Source organism: Pithys albifrons, chromosome 2, assembly GCF_047495875.1.
Source record: "Pithys albifrons albifrons isolate INPA30051 chromosome 2, PitAlb_v1, whole genome shotgun sequence".
In the NCBI taxonomy this organism is placed as follows: Eukaryota; Metazoa; Chordata; class Aves; order Passeriformes; family Thamnophilidae; genus Pithys; species Pithys albifrons.
The window spans coordinates 90,415,991-90,436,536 of record NC_092459.1 but is presented as its reverse complement, the minus strand read 5'-3'; the positions used below and the strand labels follow the sequence as shown (position 1 = coordinate 90,436,536).

The 20,546-nt window shown below is 36.5% G+C and overlaps 1 protein-coding gene across 1 annotated transcript in view; it reads left to right on the top strand.

Annotated features, from left to right (window-relative positions):
- CAMKMT (calmodulin-lysine N-methyltransferase) overlaps positions 1-20,546 on the top strand; it is a 230,098-nt gene that overhangs the window by 167,523 nt on the left and 42,029 nt on the right. The window contains exon 4 of the mRNA XM_071577328.1: positions 17,793-17,853. Coding sequence (XP_071433429.1) covers positions 17,793-17,853 — 61 coding nt within the window. The remainder of the gene's footprint in view (positions 1-17,792; positions 17,854-20,546) is intronic.

Sequence of the window (20,546 nt, the reverse complement as noted above, 5' to 3'; positions counted from 1 at the left end):
GATCTTTTGATACACAATTTTGTGGGGTGATATGCCTTTATTAAACATTGTCAAGGAGCCTAGCTACGTCTCCCCTTATTTCCTTCCATAAGTGTGAATGGGAGATGCAAACATACTATTGCAAGCATTCTGCACTCATAATGCTGACTGTGCTGAAGAATGGACAGAGGAAAACCCAGGTATTTCGGAAATTGTGTGGTAAAACCTGGCCTTGGTAGAGTGCCAGTCTACTCTCTGTTAGTATTTAGTTTATTTATGGCTAGAGAAGATACATACTATTCTCAGATCTAAATTGCCCATCCTCTACTTTATCATTGACTCCATGGAAGTTGGTGAAGTTATGCAAAGGTTAAATCAAGGTGAGATTAGAATCAGAATTTTCACACTGCAAAATTATATATACAAAGGTAATACTAGGTTATGAAAAAGCATGTGAAATAGAACACTGAACCTTATTACATGTTTCAGTTGTACGTAATTATTATATGTGCGTGCATATCTGTGAACCGTTAGGTACTAGGAAAGCATTCAGCATAGGTTTGCTTTGTTGTGCCGTTTATGCGGGTTAACAGGGTAGCGAACGTGAGTTTTAGTCGTGGTGACTTGTATATGGTTTCATGACATGACCATCTGTCTAATGCAGCAGACATTACCTACAATTCTCTTAAAATGATCCAGTGCCTATCATAAAAAGTGAGGTTGTTTACTTTTTAAAGGAACAGCATGATAGCACTTGGCGGTACACTGCAGTTTACTGGCTAATGGGTCAGACAGGCTAAGACGGCTCTTCCGTCCAAACAGAAGGGTTGAATGTGTTGCTTCTCTCCCATTTCTAGTTCCACAGACCATCTGCTTGGTTGCTCTAATATTTCTACTATTTATTGTGCCCAACAAAACTAAAGTATGCAACAATACCCAGGGGATAATTGTAATGGTGCCTTTAAGCTGCACCTGTTCAGCCATTTTGACAGTAGATACATAGATAGGTTTGTTTCATATTTCATCTTTCTTTCCTAAAACAAAAAAAGGTTTGGTGCCTTGGTAAGAAATACTGCAGCAATATTAATGTATTCACTGGCACATATGTTCCCAAAATTAGTGGTCATTACTAGCATTTTATTGGAATGGTTTGTTTCAACAGTTGGCAGCTGAACTTAAAAAAATCTGATATTGCAATGTGATATTGCTGCATTGCTGTGACTAAATACTTGCATTAGTCTTTGTTTTTAGTTAAAATATCTCAGCATTATATAGAGGCTCTCATAATGTGTTGTCTCCCTGTAGGATAGACTAGTTTGAAATTCCTATAGTTTAAATATCAATTCAATAGAAAGAATAGTTTATTCTACAGTATTTATTTAATAAAAAATAAGAATAAAGAGAAAACCCAAGCTGAACCTTTGGAATTATTATTAAATCAGAAGAACACATTTTTTTCAGACATTGTTAGTAAATAAGAAGAATGCATTTATACAGACAAACTGGCATTGGTTCCCAGAATGTGGTTAAAAAAAGAATGGAATAAAAACATTCTGTCATTAGTTGAAACTTGTCAGATGGCAAATCTGTAAATAGACGTGCTGGGTTCATGCAAGTGCTGTGACTCTGAGCTGAAGTGAATGTAGCCGGCACTGCAGCGGTCAGGGCAGTGTAACACTTTGGAGCCACTCTTGTGGAAAGAGAAGCCGGAGAGGACAGAAGGTGAGCAGTGATTGCATCGGTGCTGTCAGGCTGGTCCTGGGCATTGCGGTCCTGGCAGACCTGTCAGAGCAATGACTGCGCCTGAGGAGGGTGAAATTCTGCTGGATGGTTTGGAAGTTACTTTGGAGGTGTAGTTGTTGAAAGGGAAGCTACCAGTCACAATTCTGGAAACCATTGCTTCCTGTGAGGACTCTGGGATGGAAAAACAAATAACATGCATCCATGGTCATTTTATATATAAATTCAAACCCCCCAGCTTTCCAGATGTGCTTCTGGGTGATAAGTGGGAAGCATTCAAGATATGCATTTGAAAAACCATTGTCGCAGTGCCACATTTTCATTGCTAACTGTTTTCCTCAAGTCAGGAGAGCCTTGACTCTATCAAAGCTGCCACCTTTGTTTTGTTTACTGTGCTATTCTGTGTTTGGAAAGCTGGGAAGTAGCATGCAATTAGGTACAGACTTTCTGGCAGAGAATATCAGAAGAGTGTCACTGGAAGTCTCAATGTATCAAACATTTGTCAGCTTTCTCATCTTAGTAAAGGCTCCCATATTCTATTCAAACTTTTCTTAGTTTCTTTGTTGTAGTGTCACAAAAGCAATAAACCAGAAAAGGAATACAATTAATTGAATTTTTTTTAATCGTTTCTGAGAGGATGAAGTGGGCATGACTAAATGGGAAATTACAAGACCCTCTAGACCATGGAGAATATTGCTTTTGCTTGTGTCTTGTCACTCTTATGTTTCTTGTCAAACTCTGAAATAATAATTCTTGTTGTTTAGGGTACGTAACAGGGTAATTCGAAGTGGATATTTGCAAATATCTGTTTGGTCCAGATATGGTGACACTAATGTGAAATGCCATTGAAAACAGGGTGCCTTCTGCTTTTCTTGTTAGTGTTAAGATTTCATTGTCCTGTTAAGTCTGAAACTGAAGGCAAAAAAGATAAGACATATGTCATACTTATTGCAACCATTTTTTGCTGTGCAAATAATTATTTTCTTTTTAGTGAAAATAATAAAACTAAAAGGAGGATAATTCTATTTTTTTGTCTGCTAGTCTTTTGGGTAGTAGCTACTAGCCTATGCACTTCAGATTTAACTTTACTGTGGATCTGTCTTCCTTACCAAATGGATTGTAATTTTCTGAACTAACCTTTCCACTTAAGGCTAATCCTTTTAGGAAGAGGTAATTTTCCTGTTTATCTTAATTGACATGTTCCCTAAATTTCAATCTCTGCATTAACTTGACCTTAATTATATGGCCTCATTGATGAAATGAAGGTTACCCAGGAAAGCTCCATGTGTGATTAATATTTTTTCCTGTGTTTATAAAGATTAAAAATCTGAACCCTCTTCCTAATCTTTACCTTTAATCATTTCTAAAAATGAGTGTAAGGAATATTTACGGTGTTTGTTCATGCTCGTTTAGGTTCTTAAAACACAAGTATTATATGAGAGATAAATACTTTGAGGTAAATCTGTATTTCTATGTTTCTCCTTCCATAAGAAACGTATGCTTTGATATTGTAAATGGCATAATTTAGTCTTTATAGGTTTCTGCTGCCTAATTTTTAATTTTTTTTTTAATTCTTTTTTCTCCAGTCAAAATGTAGTGCATACAGGAATAGGTTGTTGCAAGTTGAGTCTTCTGGTACTGTCTGGACTTAGCAAACCCTGGTGTGTGAAGCAGAATAAAACCATCACAGAAAAAAAAGTAGACTAATTTAATGCATAGCTGAAGTTCATGCTTATAAAAAGCAAATTAAATCTCAAAATTTTAGTCACTGAGTCATAGCTCTTAATAAGCATTTATTTGAAAAAAAAATTGATGAAATACTTCTAATTTGAGCTATGGGTTTCTACTGACTTTAACTTAGAGCAAACGGTGAATGCCAAAAATTCATGCATGAGAAATTCATTCTCACAGTCACAGAAGGTTGAGCAGTTTTGCAAGTAGGAGAGGACTTCATGCTCCAGGTGGTTTTGTCCTGTGCAATTGAGTTGTTAGAAAGACACTGTAGTACTTTGGGAAAATCTAACACTGCTGTTATTATCAGTAACATTCACAGCTGGTTTGTAGTAAAATGCAAGCCACTCTAGTCTGTGAGTAAATATCTTTCTGGCTGCTCAGGATGATAATTGCTCCGCCTGCACTTTCTTTGGCTCCTACTTATCTCAGCAGAAACAACTGATAAAAATATTTTTGTACTGATGTTGAACACTTCTAAATTATGTAATGATTTTTGTATTATTTCACATTTACTGCAAAGAAAGTTCATGCTAAATTGAGTTTCACTGCTGTCAGTATCTTTATTAATCAGAATAGGAAAAGTATGGTGTGTTTCCCACCTCTTTTGCACAAGATCGATTTTTACAGCAATATTTGCTCTTTCTTTTTTTTGGAGCGACATGGAGAGTTATGTACGAGGATATCAAGTCACTGACTTCAAACAGAAGACAAATTCACTAAAGTGAAAATGATTGTGATAGTTCTCTAATTTCCCCCACAGTGTATGTAAAACTGACTTTTAAAGTGTTTAGTGGATAATGGATCATGTAAGGTCAGTACTAGCCATAGCTGTTATGGCTATTATTTTCTCCTTTCATGGGAGGGTGCTCAGCAAAATGAGATTGTCACGCTCTTTTTTTTTTTTTTTTTGAGAGGACAGCGACAGACAGTTAAAAGCCTCTTCATGTAAGGATGTTATTTCATAAAGACACCAGCACTGGATTATCCCCTTCACTTTAAACTTCTGCCAGCTTGTACAAAGAGATAAAACAAAATAGCCCCAATCCCAGGGGTGGAGAAGTGCTGGCCAGATCTGCCCATGTCCACAGCTTTCATTTTGATTAGTCACATGTGAGGAAAATTCACTTAGGCTGAGAGGTAAATTTAATACCAGTTATGCCCATGCTGTTCATATCACAACCATTTTCACATGATGCCACTTAATTCCCTAAGAAGCAGAAAGGTAAATCGGTGGCTGGCCAGCTAAGGTGTCATAATGCATTAGGACCAGGGCTCGCTGCAGGGGATAATGGTTCTGATTGCTGTTGACTCATGTCTCCACCAACTGCCTCATGTAAAATAAGTGACATTTAAAAGGCATCAAGATGTGAGAAGAGGTGAAAAAAAAAAGGGAAGAAGAAAAAGCAGAGTACTAAACTTGCCACTTGAACATAAAGTCCCTTTTTCACCCTAAGTGGTACAAAAATGATAACTCAACATGCCATAGGTGACCTGTACTGTGCTTTGAACTTCCTGTCTTGTGTTTTTAGAGAAAATCTGTAAAATTGCTTCTGGGAACTGCTCCAACATGTTATCATTTATTTCCCATTTAATTTTTTATTTTTTTTACTTTTTTTTTTGCCCTTGGATATCAGTCTATTCATCTTTTAAAAAGCTTAAGGCTGAATCAAGTTAAGCAATGGTATACAACAAAAGGCAGCCTAGTCTCTGAAGGCCCATTTAAGTCTATTTTTATAAAGAGAATCAAATTCCAGTTTACAGTAAGCATATGCTTCAGTTGACATCTGTTTCTAAGACTTGGATGCTTTGTTTGCATAACAGGCACCAATAAATGGCCTTGTTTTAAGTCTGCTCACTCAGATGTATTTGGGTTGTTCAGCTGGGGATTTGAGTTGCAGCTGATCCCCTACCGCTCATAGCAGATATGAAAGGGAAGAAAAAATCTGAGGAACCCCGTGGTATTTATTAATGCAGATTTCAACCTTCTCAATGAACCCCTTTTCTTTTTTTTTTTGTTATACAACTACTAAATACTTTTTTTGCCCAAGTAGAGAAGTGTTTGAAAATAGCAAATTAAAGATAATAAAAAGTTTGTTTTTTCAATGTTGTATTTAATAACATTTGTCTCTTTCTTGATTGGCAAAGCCTGGTACGTGTTCTTCTGGGAGTTAAATGGATGATAGACGTAAAAAATGCATTTGTTATGGCAACATATAATTACATAGCATAGGAATTTTTAAAAGTTACTTTTGTTTTCTTTAAATGTCTTTACAAAATATTTTGTAAACAATTTAATTCTATCTGCTTTCTTGGGAAAGCAAATTCTGGACTTCTCAAGGCAAAATACAGAACTCTAGCATGCAGAATGTAAGCCTTCCCTTGTGAAATGAGGCATTCCATTGCAATTATATGATATTTCTCTCATGTATAATATAATTTAAATACATTTCTATGACACCTAGGAAATGCCTGTAAAGAGGGCAAAAATATATTGGTAGTATCACAACTGTATTATTACCTTACTTAATAATTACTATAGTTTTTTTAAAGCAATAATATCAATACTTTTTTTTTAGTATTTTGAACTTCCCTCCCCACTCCCCCCACTTCTAAATTATTGTAAAGTGCTTTCTAGTAGTGTACAGAATATGTAACATGTTTCAAGTGGATTTACTTATCAACTTTTTCTAGTGGTACCAACAGCAGTAGTGTGAAATATATCTACTCCATTTACTCTTATCCATTGCACCTACTTTCTTTTTCCCTTTAATTTTTATATATGGTAAAAATTTCATTGAAGAGAGATTTTAGATGACAGGACTGTAATTTTAAACCCAATAGAAGAGGTGTAAGCAATTTGAGCTTAGCTGAAGCATAATCTTAGGTTGTCAAGAAGAAACCCATTCTCCCTATGCTAATCAATCAGTATATCAACCAACCAATCATCTCCTCAGCTTAGCATATATCCTAAGGTTTGATATATCTATTAACTGCCCATCATGCAGCTGGTCTCCGGTTGATGAGATTCCCCCTATCTTGGCATTTGGAGGCAGACAACTGAGCTATCACAGCCTCAGATAAATACTAAAGTGGAGATTTCAATCCTGCTCCTGATAGCAAAGACAATTCAGGAATATAGAACATATTTTTAGACAAGAAGACATAGAGAATTACATTTTCTACAGTGTTATATGTGAAAATTGCATATATTTCATGATCCCATCTTCCTCCATCCCCTCCCTTCCCCAAAAGGAACAGGAAATTACTCTTATATTGTGATTCAAGCTCTTAAAAAGAGAACAACAAGAAAGTGCTAAAATTTGTTGTTAACTGCTGATTACTATAATGGTGTTATACAACTCCTTTAAAAAAAAGTTATTTTCCTCATTATTACAGTGTTATTGCTCTACTGAGAACTGTATGAAAACGGTGTCAGAACACACTTAAACCTTAAGGGAAAAGTTTGAATTTCAGGAAATTATACACCTGCCTCTCCATTTGTAAAGTCTGAGCTCAAAACTCATTAAGTGAAAACATAATCTAGGTATTGAAGATTTTACCTGCTAATATGGAAGTTTGGCATGAGATTTAACATGGTATTTCAAGGTCCAACTGTGCAAGAAATGCAGTAGAAACTGATGACTTACTGCTTTTAATTTGCTGTTAGTAAAGAACTGGCTCAAAGAGTAAAGTGGCCTATGTCCCATCTTGTAAAAGCCTTACTACTCCCTAGAGGGAATCCTGGGGCTGCCCAGGGGTCTGTGGTCACCATGAAATGTGGTACACAGGGGACAGGTATCCCACTCAATTTGGAGCGTCAAAAGATGGGGTCCTATTTATGTGCCGACGTATGACTGAGCAATTCCTGAAGTCAGATCATGTGTGCTCACTTAGTTAAAAATTTGAACAGTGCTCTCTCCAGACCTACCAACAATAAACATAAACATATTGTTATGAGGTTAACTTATAGGCATTTGCATGTTTTCATTTAATTGAATTGAGTGTAATGATTTGCTTTGCTTTTGTTCCTTTGTTTCTGAGACTCATTCCATTGGATGTTCTGAAGTACGTTCTTTCAGCACTGAAAAACTGTGTAAGTCCCTAAGCTATATGTCTTGGTCAAAGCACATTGTTCTTGACATAAGAGCACTTCTATGTCAGAGAGTAGAGGAGTAAGTGTTTATACAGCTCTACAGTGTTTTTCAGCAGATTTCTTGTAGCACCTGTGCTTCATTTCTGCATTATTTATGCCTTGTAAAATAAGAATGTGGTCAGTTAGGTCATGGTTTATTACAGTAACATAGAAATGTGAAAGTTTATTGGGAAAATTGATTGTGAATATTTCAGGCCACTTTGTAGACTAAATTCTACTCTTGTCACTTTTGTATCCTCACTTAACACACTGAAACATTGATTTCCTGAGAAAGATACCTGTGGATTAACTGTACAAAAAGATCCAAAGCAGTGTTACTAGTATGTACTAACATAATAAAGGCCACTTTGTTTCTCAGAAAGACCACACATATTTCGGATTCAAGGCTGGTTCATTAGCTGGGATACACTGGCATAACACCAGCTGAGTGTCTGGCCCATTGTATTTAGTGCTCGGGAAAAGTGCAAGATCAACAGATATGGTTCTTGAAACCTGCTCAGGTAAAACCAGCCATGAGCAATGCTAGTGTAAGTTCTCTTGTATTGCCTGATCAATGTATGTCAAACCTGACGTAGGAGGACCTGAAGGATCTTTGTTCTTATTTAATCTTTGGCCTTTCACAAAAAAACCCCTTTATTTTCCTTTGCTAGAAATGATAGCATTTGCCTTAAGTCTTACAATTCAAATTCATATGGAATGTATATCCATAAATAGATGAGATGTCTGAGATTGGTTCATCTTTGTGCAGCATTCTCACTTAAAGAACTTGTTACAAATCTTTTCCCACGTGAGATGAAAACAAGGTTTAGTGATGTAGGGAGATTTTGGGCACCTGCTGCAGGATTGTTGCCAGTAGTGCAGACTTTTGAAAACTGCATATTTAGCACTGATTGAAAATACCCCTGAAGAAAGAAAAAGGCTCCTTCAATATAGTGACCTACCAATTTCACATAAGTTTAGGAAGGATGCACGGTGAACATTTGGCAGTATGTGAAATTCCAAGTACTAAGGTACACTGTTTTGTTAGACAAGAATGGTCCAGAGCCTTCAAACTGAACTGTGCGTGCAATTATTATTTCCACTCATACCCAGTTCATATCTCCTGGCAGTACAGAAAAAATGCTTGTCTCATAATTTGGTTAACTGTGTAGAATGGCAAAGCTTGATAAGGGAGAAAAATACTGAGGCAGAAGCTACTGTGACTGAAAATGCATTGTCTTTGTTTAGTTTATTTGATGGAGAAAAAACCAAATAACAAACCACAAACCAAACACAAGAAATCAAAGCTCTAGACAACACTTCTGAACACAGTCAAAATCCCCCATATAGGTCCATGTTATTTATCTTGAGCATTACATAAGGGTGCATGGGGCAGTTACTGAAACTTCTATGTTCTGTATCAAATACTTGACCAAGATAAGCGGTATTAGTGGTCAGTGTTAATCTACAGGTATTTACCTTCTCTTACCCATGTTGTCGCTGTAAAAATCAAAACAAACCAACCAACCAAACCAACCCAAAACAACTCAAAACCCCATGAAAAAACCCACACAGAATACCCTAAGCCAACCAGTTTCCTTGGTTCATCTGTAGATGAAGTGAAATTAGGATACTGGGATTGACTAAATAGAAATACAAGGCTACAGCTGATATATAGCTGATTATATCTGCAAGCTATTGTGAATACTGAGAAAAGGCAGTTATTTAACTGAGCTGTCTATTTGCCTGGACGTGGTTCTTTAAAATATTCCTTTCTCTGTATAGTTTCTTGTTTGTGAAGGAAGTAAATATGCATGTACTCCAGATTTATTTTTACATATTTAAATGGTATAGCTCAAATATCACTGAATATTCTTTTTCTACTCTTCTCAGAATGAGTGCTCATTTAAATCAGATATTATTAAAACCGGATGACTAATCCTAAATTCAGGTGTACTACCACTCAGCCTAGGCAGATTGCTAGTTGATCATGCTAAGATGCTCCCTTATCCATTATTGGATCTGAAAAAGAGGAGGATTAAGAATTATCTGACTTCTCAGTTAATGTGCAAATCATCTAAAAGCTCAGCTTAGAAAGGTCTTAGAAAGCTGAACAGCACTAAAATAATAATAATGTCTTAAGAATTTTTAATAATATAAATGTGCCATATCTCATTTTTAGAGTGAAAATAGAGTTTTGTGCTTTCTATCTCAGATGGTCTTTTATCTCTCTCTTCTTGTTTTTGTAATTATGTATGAAATTCCTATAACTATACATTTAATTAAAATTTTTCATTGCAATTAGAAGTTGTCACTTGGGACAAACTCACAGTGCTGAAACTTAATAACAATTATATTACTTTCAGGCAATAGTAGAAAATAATTTGAAAAGTGTCTTTGGAAATGAGCATTAATCTATTTACTTTTAACAAAGCATAGGGTGAGGAAGGAGAAGTGTATCTCAGGAAATATATTTGTATAATGTATCTATGATCTTTGCAGGGTTTATGTCTTACTTCTGGTATCTTTCTCTGCTCTTGGTTATGGTGAAAAACCCCTTTCATTGAAAAGATTGAAACACTATTTTTCTTTATTTTCAAGGGACAGGAGAGTCTGTGAAGCAGAAGGCATCTCTTAATGTTACATCTTTGCATTTTTAGGCTAGTTCTGCTGTTCGCTACAGTAATACTTGTTTTATCATTTCTATCACTCCAATGTGTATACTTGCCTTTCGAAATCTGTGAAAAGTATTTAAAAAGAAAAGAGAAAATGTTAGTATTTCAAAACCCTATTATAATGCATTTTCAAATATGTCAGACACATCTTTGTTAAAATTAAACCAAGGATTGGTTTTGAGCGAATAGCCCTATATCCTTACAGATGCTGTGGATGGATGCATCTAAGCTGCTTATTATATTGATGGGTTTTGCTGCTCTGCAGCAAATGAAAACAGGCAGCTGCTTCCTCCATCAAAGCAAAAAGCAGCCTGAGTTTTTATTAAACGAGTGTTCATTTCTTCTATTGCCAAAATTCTTACACAAAACAAAAGAGCAGTTTTAGCACATTATTGCTTAACTAGACATGAACAACTGACAGCAAGTGATAAGCCTGTCTGCTTTTCACAACTGGTAATCATTTTTGGAATAGATGTTTTAATATAGTTGAATATAAAATTTTGTAATTTACATCTACAATGGTACATAAATTTATAGATCCAGTTTTTTGCAGGAGAATGAAGGCTATAATCACAAAAGGTTTGTTCCAGTGTTGTTTAATTTTTAATAACTATTTGAAAACTAGGTGAAAAAAACCCACGCACACACAACACAAATTCATTCATTTGAAAAAGATGTTAAAGACAATCTTACAAGTAGATTCGTACCATTGGCCGATTTCTCTTCTGGAAGGGATATGCGTACATTTACAGCTTTGACTTGTTACTGTATTTCAGTTCCACTGAGCTTCTTAAGTTTGCACTCTAAAAGAAATTTGCAGATTGCAGACCATCATGTTTCCCTCCTAGTCATGAATAATAATGAGCATGAAAGTGAGAGATACAGTGCTGAGGCCATTTTGCCTGGGCTGAAGATCTCAGCCGGTGCTTATACATATTTCTCAATGATCTGAATATCATGAATTCTGCTTTAGATTGGAAGAGAGAGACAAGACTTTCCACAATACGTATGTGCATAGGGAAAAATGGTGAAACTTGTTTCTCTTTATATTCTGTTCTATTTTTTTCTGGTGTTCTTGTACCTTTTCAAACTCACTTACAGCGTTCCTGCTGTGGGAAAGTAAGCTAGCCATTCTCCCTGCCTCAAATTACTCCTCTTCACTGGACTTAAAAGGTGGTTTGCCATCTGCAAAAGCCAGGTGCAGTAAGGCACAGATAGAAGGTACTACTGTAAAGGCTATTAAATACTTTTCTTTTTTCACACTGTGTGCATTTACTGCTGAAGTTGCTCACTTGCAGATACTCTTGGGCTAAATTTCAGAATGCAAAGCCACAGATTAGACAATCAGACTTTCAAGACTGATTAGCTCTTAAAAATACTGGCATTTGAGGTTGCCAAATGTCCAGAAGGGCACACTACTCTGTAACTGCTCTCCTTTTGAAAATCTGCTCTCAAATTCAAATTTGTAGTATGTAATTTTACAATTCCTGGCACACCAACTGCAATTAACTTGGCGACAATGACTCCTCTTTTAGGTGCTTCTGCTGTAAATGGGTGTAAACTGAAACTTTTTTGTGAACTGCAAACAGAATGAAGTAACAAGATTTTTTTCCAGTGGGTTTTTAACTCACTGAGCAATTCCCTGGATTTCTTCATTTTACTGAAGTGACCAGACTTATCTTTAGATTATTGTGGAAGATATTTTCTATGAAAGCTTTCCACTCCTCTAGACATGCATTTTATGCCATTTAAAAAATTAGTGTTTGTAGTATTAGTGCCTTATTACATGTGTTTACATTTTTTAGATTCAATACACTTTAGTTGGGATCTTAGGTAGCAGGGATTACTGATTATCCTTTCATCTGTGCCACATTTTGCATGCTCTGTGAGCAAGTAAATGAAAAGGAAATCTTTACTCCCTGATTATAAAGAGGAACATTTTTATAATAAAATTATTGTTATTTAAAAGGGGCTTGAGCTAGGGAGTTTGAAGGAAGTTAAGAGCAAGAAGTACTTTTGAGAGCTATCCGTGGCAACTAACTGCAGCAGTGCAATTATTTGCAGGTAGTTCTTTACTCAAGCAATTACTCAAATTAGAACACCCATGTTATATGTTACTAGCAAGATGTAGTTGGCAGACGTACACTGTGCATTCACTTTTTATGTAGTCTTAATTGTACTGTTCATAATTTCACATTTTGTCTCTGAGTTGGAGTCTGCCACTGACAGAAGGGTTCAGAATAGTTGCTAGAGCTTAATTTTGAAATTTAACTCCAAAATACTGTGCTGTTGAGCCTTGATTTTGACCTGCTCTCTTACTTCTCCAGCACCTTTAGCAGGTGGACTGTGCTTCTTGCTGGGCATGGTAGTGGTTATCCACAGAAAAAATTAACTAGGGTAAAATCATCAAACTTACCTTCCCATGTGACTTGAATATAGTTCATAGTCAGTAGAAAGTAACGTTTGATAGTATTTCTAGTATTCCTTATGTTCTCTTCCTAGAATAGCCTTTTCCAGTAGATCTCCTAGCTTTGTGGATTTTCTATCTACTCTACAGCCTTTTAGGAGAGGAGATGGGGAATAATTGCCTGTCCGGATAGGTACTTAATTTAATACGTCTGCATAGTCTATTGTAGTGCCAAAGGTTTCTGTGCTCTCCACCAACTATTCTTGTCAGGAGGGATAAAAAGTCCTTAGGGTAAGCAAACAACTCATCATTGCTCAGTGTGGTTGTTGGTACTACTCTTGAGACATTATTAATCTCTCTGACTCAAACTTCTTTATTTCCTCTCACTTTGATGAATATTAAAACAAATAAAGTGATTTCATGGAGTCAAGAATCAGGACATAGTAGAAAAAATGGGCAAAATGACTGACTTTTCATATTTAAATTGTCTTTTCTTTTGAGGGTTAAGATATGATTTGTGCAAAATTTACTAGAGACTTCAAATGAATAGGAAGACATCTCGTAGTTTAATAGTGCAAATAAAAGACAAAATTTGAATTTTGAAATCAGACATCTGTACCTGTGGCTTTGTGAAGTGCTAGGGAAATGTGAAAATACTTTCAGTTTGGCTTAGCTTGGAAAGGAACTTTTTTATCTCCTAGCGTGAGTTAAGTAGTTGTAGGACAGCTTATAACTCCTACTCAGAGCTTCAAGGGACAGCTCACCTGTCACCTCCAGTTGCCTCTGTGTTTCCTGGCAGACAGTAAGGCAGAGTTCCACTAATCTCACACCATCCCAGTTAATGTAATCAGTAGCTACTGTGACTTCTTTGTACCTGTGGAGCTCTGCTGAGACATAGTGGCTCCAATAATCAAATGTCTTCTTGGAAAATACTCATCTCAGAATTCTTTTCTACTAGCATAATGTTCTTTAAGAACTTCCCATCAGATCTCAATATTTGTTATCCAAAGGTGACAACATTCTTTAAAATATTTGATAAAAAGCAACAGAGGAGAAACAATAATTTTATTTTTTTTTAATACTAGATAATTTATTTCTGGTGGAAAATTTCCTCTACTATCATACAGGTTTCAGCATTTTTAGATTTGGTTCGGAAGAAGCACAATTTTATGTTGCTTTGGAGTAGTGATGCTCCACCTGATGGCTAAAACAATACGTCCTCAGAACGCTGTCTATATGTGATTTAGAAAGACCTGACACTTTCCAATAGCGAGCATGGTGAGAGTAATAAAACCAACTTAGGTTATGTGTTCTTAGAATTTTATTAGCATATATTGGGTGTAATTTCTTGGTTACATCATACCTCAGGGTATGAGGGTGGTTCAGGTTCTTTTTCTTGACTGTCCCATATTTTCATTCAGAGTGTCTAAGTAACTTGATCTGTCTATCTCTTCATTTGGTTCTTAATGTACCAGCTTGGGACAATAGAAATTCATGATGTCATCAAGTTCTTGTGAGGTGAACTCCATTACTGTGGTGAGATATTATGATATGGTGATAAATGCTATAGAAATGCCTCCATTTTGTACGTCTCTTTGATGCACATGTAGCATTTCTCTATCCATCCATGCAATTTAGTGATAATGTTTTTCTATCCCTTCTACTGTAGTAAGTATCATAAAGCTGTCTGGAAGTAGGCATCATCTCTTGGATGGCACATTTGGAGTGGATCTCCTGCTCCATCCTAGTGGTTAAAGGGTTCTTGCTAAGGGTTGAGATGTGGGCAGGCATTGCTCCATGAGACATGCTTGCTGCTCTTCGGACACGCCTATTCTTGAGTCTCTCCTTTGGGCACCAGTGCAGCTTAATTTTTTTCTGTTTCAATAGAGATTTCAATGTTTTCTGGAAATTATTCTCTGCTTTCACACTGTAGTTATCACGGCCAATAAAGAGTTTTACCTCTCCAGTAAATGATTCAAAATATTTATTTCTGCAAAAAGATACTATTTTTTTCTCTATTTCCTCATACAGTGAGATTTTTCAGTCTCCCTGTCTAAGACTTGTAGTATATTCATAGCCTTGTAATTACAAGCACCATTTGGGGATCTTTTGATATTCTTTACATATGTAAATAATTTACTATCATGTAAGTAGTTGCACATGCAAATAGGTACCAATGTTGTGTATCTATAATCAAATTCAGAAATCAAAATAATTTTATTTTAAATATGAAAGAATTATTTTAAGTGTGTTCCCAGGAAACTTAATCCATATCCATATGTATGCATTTGCAGGAAATAAATTATGCTTTTCGCAACCTAGTGTAGTTGTTAATTCATAGGAGTTGCTGCATTTCTGCAATGTTCTGGTATGTTTTCTAACAGAAGCAGAACTATCTTACACTTGCAACTTCAAAATGTAGGTCATTGTGTTGGCAAATGTAGGTCAGAGTGAAGGGGAAGAAGATAGAATGCAAACTCCTCCACATGTATCTTTAAGCTTATCCCTGTTTTGAAGGTAAAGAGGCTTACCTACCTGTTCAAGCACGAGAAGCTTTTCCTTTTACTAAAATTAACGCAGGTATTCTGGCTTCTTGGCTTAGCTGGCAGCACTGTGTGCTTCCACACTTGAGACATGTTCATGAAGACCTCCTGACTCCTGCTTCTTTGGCTGCTAGCTGCTTATATCATTGCTGAGGTGATACCTCCTTCCCTATGGGGGAAGGCAGCAGGGAGGAGAGCTGTGTGCACTGTTGGCATCTGCCTAAAGAAGAGCATTGTCTTTCCAAAGGTGCTTTACCCTTCTCTCAGCACAGAGCTATCTGATACACCTGCAGTTGCAGCTGGTATCAACATTGTAATGGTAGCAGGGAAAAGAACAGTGACCTCTCATAAAAGATTCAGTGACACATTCAAAGTGCCCTTACAATAATAACTGTAGAAAAGTGAGAGACATTTGACTGAAGGTACTGACAATTCAGATGTTGAAGGATTTTGCTACACCTGACAAGTATTTTTAAAATTCACTCAGGCTAAAAGTTTGCTATAAAAGGGTTTTGGTTTTTTGTGTTCATGGGTGTGGGGTTTTTTTGTAATGTGAGATATAAGTATTACAAATGGTATTAAATTAGCCATGTCTTCACTAAATATTAAAAAAGTGCTTCTATTGCTTGTGTATACACCAGTCAGTGCAAACTGAAACATTCTTTATATTATACACTAAAATATTTAAACAGTTATTATATTTATTGCAAAGTCTGTCAGCATATTTCAATGCTCAAAAGCATTGAAATGCTCAAAGGGAGATGGAAAACCTTATACAATTCTTAGTGTATGTTTCACTAAAGAATGGTTAGTCTTGTGGGAATATTTAATTTTAACCCTTAGGTAGCCTATGCAAAATAGCACATTCACAAACATCTGATCAGCCTGAACTGTCATGAAGAAGATAAATACCCATATTGTGTTAGTAGTTTTGTCATGTATATGTATCTTCATTCTGGTTTTTTTCTTTAAGATCTTCAATATTTATTACTATGATGAAAGGTACTTCAGAATACTTATTGGGTGGAAAGAAAGAATTACACTGATGATGGTTACAATCAGATTCTAAGTGATTTAAACAAAGATAGTTTTTCTCTCAAACTCTGTAAAAAATATTGAGATGTTTTTAAAATCTTAAGAACAAAAAAATTGTTAAAAATTGTCTAAAGAATGCACATACATAGTAAGCTGTGTAAAATTCAGTTCTCTAGAAGTATCTAAAGGATACTTTACATGTCTGTTTTCAGTTTACTCAAACTGTTGAAATGTCTGCAGTTCATAACACTAAGTTTCTGTCTCATTAATTCATAGTGCTGTGTGTTGGGGGCAGAGGGGAAGCTGACCCTGGATTTTACCTGTGGACAGACATGCAAACGTGTTTTTTAATTGCCAAGCAATAACAGATGAAAAACTCATACAGCCATAATTTGGCTGCATATGCCTTTGGTTCATCCTCCTTTAACTTTGGGAAGCTTTACAGAACTAACTCAAATGCCTTAGTATGAGTCTGTTTTCCCCAGACTGCCTCCAACAGTGGAGTGTAGTGAGTGCAGGACAGTGTGCAAGCCACAGGGATCTGTGCTGCCCTCTCTGTGGGCCACGGCACTTCAGTGAGGTGTTCCAGTCAGGTGGGAAGCTGGTCTGACAAAATAGCGAGTTTCATGAGTGAGTGGTTTTGAAGGAGTAAATTGACCACTCTAAGTTCTATGATGGAAGCTTATAAAATCATGAATAATACAAATGAGGTGAAAAAAGTGAGGTGAGTCCTGTCTACTCCCATAGGAGAACTAGGATTCCAATGAAAATGACAGGGAGGCAAGTACAAAACAAGAGAGAGGAAGTGTTTCCTTCTACAGCACTGTGGAACTGTGATGCTTCCTGTTGCAGCTGTGGAAAGTTTACCACAGGCCACAGAACAACTAGAAAAATCCTTCAGTGCCTGTTTAGCAGAACTTACCACCTCTGTGTCCTCTTCTCCTCAACAACTTCTTGAGCCACAACTAGAAATCACATTGTTTTATTGCTGTAGTCCTGTATTTGTTCTTAGCATGTGCTGCTGGTCAGTGTCCCTTGCAGTCAGAGTGATGCCTGACCTAACAAAGACTAAGAGAAAAGGAGCTAAATAAAAATAATATGGGAAGAAATGGAGTGACTGTGGTATGATGAGATCTGTAGCTAATGAAAAAGGAGACGACTCCTGTCCCCTGTTGGAAACAGGCTACAAGGCAGAGTTGGCCTTGCATCTGGCCTGGTACAAACAGGTTGATGTTCATGTGAATGCCCAAATGAACTGAATTTTATATGGCTTTTGAAGTTTGAGTATAGGTATAGATATACGTGTGTGTGTTTGTGCATATGTGCATGTATCGTAAATTTCTGATAATTATTTGGGATGAAATGTATGAAATACTCAATTTTAATGCTTAAACCACGTCTTCCTTTTTTTTTCTTTAGTCCATGTTATTATGACAGATTTAGAAAATGAACCAGTGGGTAGAAGTCTGCAAATGGTTAAATGCATTCAAATATTTTTTTAGAGAAAAAAAATCCGTTCTAAGGAAGCAAATATCTTTGTTTTATAGGTGTCTGGCCATCTGAAGAAGTGCTGGCTTACTACTGCCTAAAGCATAATGAAATATTCAGGTACAGAGTTAAACATAAAAAGATATTTTTCAATCTGTTAGTTTTATTGTATCTGCATGGTAAAGATTGCTATGATTTAAGTCCTCAGATTAAATTTAAAATGTTCAAGGTGAAGGCATGTTGTTCTTAACAAAGAATTCTGAGCTGCCTTTGGGTACTAATATTGCACAGCAAGCTTTCTGCTATATGTCAAAGACTTTTGATTTCCACTCAAGGCGTTTCATTTCACTTTGATTTTTGGGAAACAAAAGTGAAGCACCAATCGATCAGTACTGATTGTGAAGGTCAGGAAAAATAAGATATTCTTTAAACTGACATCTGTTGCAAAAGCAAGCAAAGTATTACCTGATAAAATACATAATAGTCACTGCATATAGTAATGGAGGAATTTGCACCTGTGTTTAAGTTTTGTGAAACAATTTTGAAACATCCTGCACTTCTGTTCAGTTTTGGGTTTTTTCCCATCCACTAAAGTTGTAGAAGTCAGATATCAAGGCTCCAATAGGAACATCTAGAAATAAAATCCATCCTGCATCCTCTTTCTTTCCCCTTGAGCATAGTGAGATTGGCACTTGGAAATCCTTGAAGTTTCATTGTCCAGAGGATAAATAGGGTGCAATGAAAGCCATTATAACAATGCATTTGGAGGCATAAATTGTGTTCTGGGTGAGAGTGTAAGGCTAATGCCAAGTAAACCAGCTTGGAGTATACAAAGTCCCTCAGTTTGTGTGCATATGGTATTGGTAAAATAAGGAAGACCAAGCTGTAAGTCCCTGCCCCTTGTACCAAACCAGAAAGCATATCAACTTTCTCAGATTCCTATCTGAAATCGCAGGCCTCGCACCAAAGTGTGCCCTGCCCTGGCTTGTAGAGCCTCATTTCTACTCTCACCTGAACGAAGCCTGGCCCATTAGAGGAGGAGCTAATACACCAATCTGGCAGCTGATGCTGCCTCCTCCCAGTGTAATTGAGCATTGCATTGTGTGACCTTTGCTGCCGTAGGGATGTCCCTGTAGCACTTTGCTGCCCAACTCCACGCATTGGCTCATATGCTCTGTTTGTTCTCACAGCAAACCTCCCGATGTTGTTTACTCAAAGGGTATTTTCCTAGTTTGTGTATGCAAGCTGGGATACTCGGGGAGAACAATCCATCAAACTGTCATGGAGTAAACGGGAAGTTTCACATCCTGATTTCTCAGGATTATGCCCCCTTAACAGTACTCTCAGAGTAGAGTTTCTTATTTTAATTCCCCTTAATAAATGTCACTAAATATTGCCTGAGAGACACGTATGACTTTTCAAATTTGCTAATATGGAAACTTTGCACTGTAATAAACTACTTGCATGCATAGATAATTATGTGTATATGTATGTATATGCTTATATATTCCATACATAGAAATTTGGTTCAAAATGCAATAGAAACTTCACATTAAATACTTTCTGTGTTTATTTCGGTAAGCATGACTCTCACAAAGGATTAAGTGCCTTGTAAGTCATATATATTACCATATGTGTATACTTTTAATATATAACTCTTGGTTTAGGAAAATAAAAACTTATGTGAGAAAAGCTTATAATCGTTCTATTTAAACCACAAAATGCAAATTTCTAAATCTGTTTTTATATTCCCACTGAGTTTATATACAGCTTGTTCCTCCAACTTATGTCCATCTTTTGTCTCATTTTGATTAAATAGGACAACTAGACTTTTTTCAAATGAAATTTGTGAGGTCTAAGAAAAATAAATCTATCCTATCCAGACAGTGAGCATTAGTACACAGTCATACAGCCTAGTCCATTCGCCTCGGTGAACAAAATATCAGCATCTGTATACTGATAGGCATCCTAGATGCTCTTCCTAAATATCAGTGTCAAGTGAGTAGTGAGGTGATACTTCCAGATAAAAATAGATTTTCAGATGATGATATTTGAGGCAAGAAGAAAAGCTGAACCAAAAACCCCCCACCCAAACTGTTTAGCTGAAATTCCATTTTCTTCCTGTCAGAAATGTCTCAATGGGAATGTTTCTGCCAGCTGTAACAGTTGCCACAGATTTTGCTTTAAAGCAGTGTGTTCCTAAGCTGAGGCTCTGCCTTGCCCCAGACGCTGCTTCACGCAGTTTGGATGTGGGGTCAGCATCCCTCCCTCCTCCCCTCCTGGGGCAGGCCATGGCTCTGGAGGACATTCTTTATGGCTCCCCCTGCAAGCTCCCATCCGGCACACTCTTTGCGCCAAATTATATTTCACATGCACGTCTTAATAACAGCACAGTATGGCCTAAGTTAAAAGCAGCCTTTTAGACCATGTATTCAGCCCTTTGATCAGACTCAGTTTAGGCTCTTGACACTAACTTCGTTTGGTTTTCTGTGGCTTAACCGTTTGCTGTTCCCATCGTTGTTCATAACAGCATTGTTTGTAGGTCATTTGCAGTTTTAAGTGCTAATTGAAGGATCGGATTTCTTCATATGTAATTGTTTTGTGGTATACAGCTTGCTTTAAAACTTCTCTCTTTTTAATATAAAAAGGCTTTTAGGCATAACTATATGGAGAGATATATAAATAATATTAATTTCCCCATTTACTTCTCTAGCTGTTTTTGCAAGAATGAATGTGGATTAACATTGTTATCCTTTCCTAACAATTATCTTTCGCTACTCTAGCTAGTTTAGTTCTAAAAGACAGAGCCATTG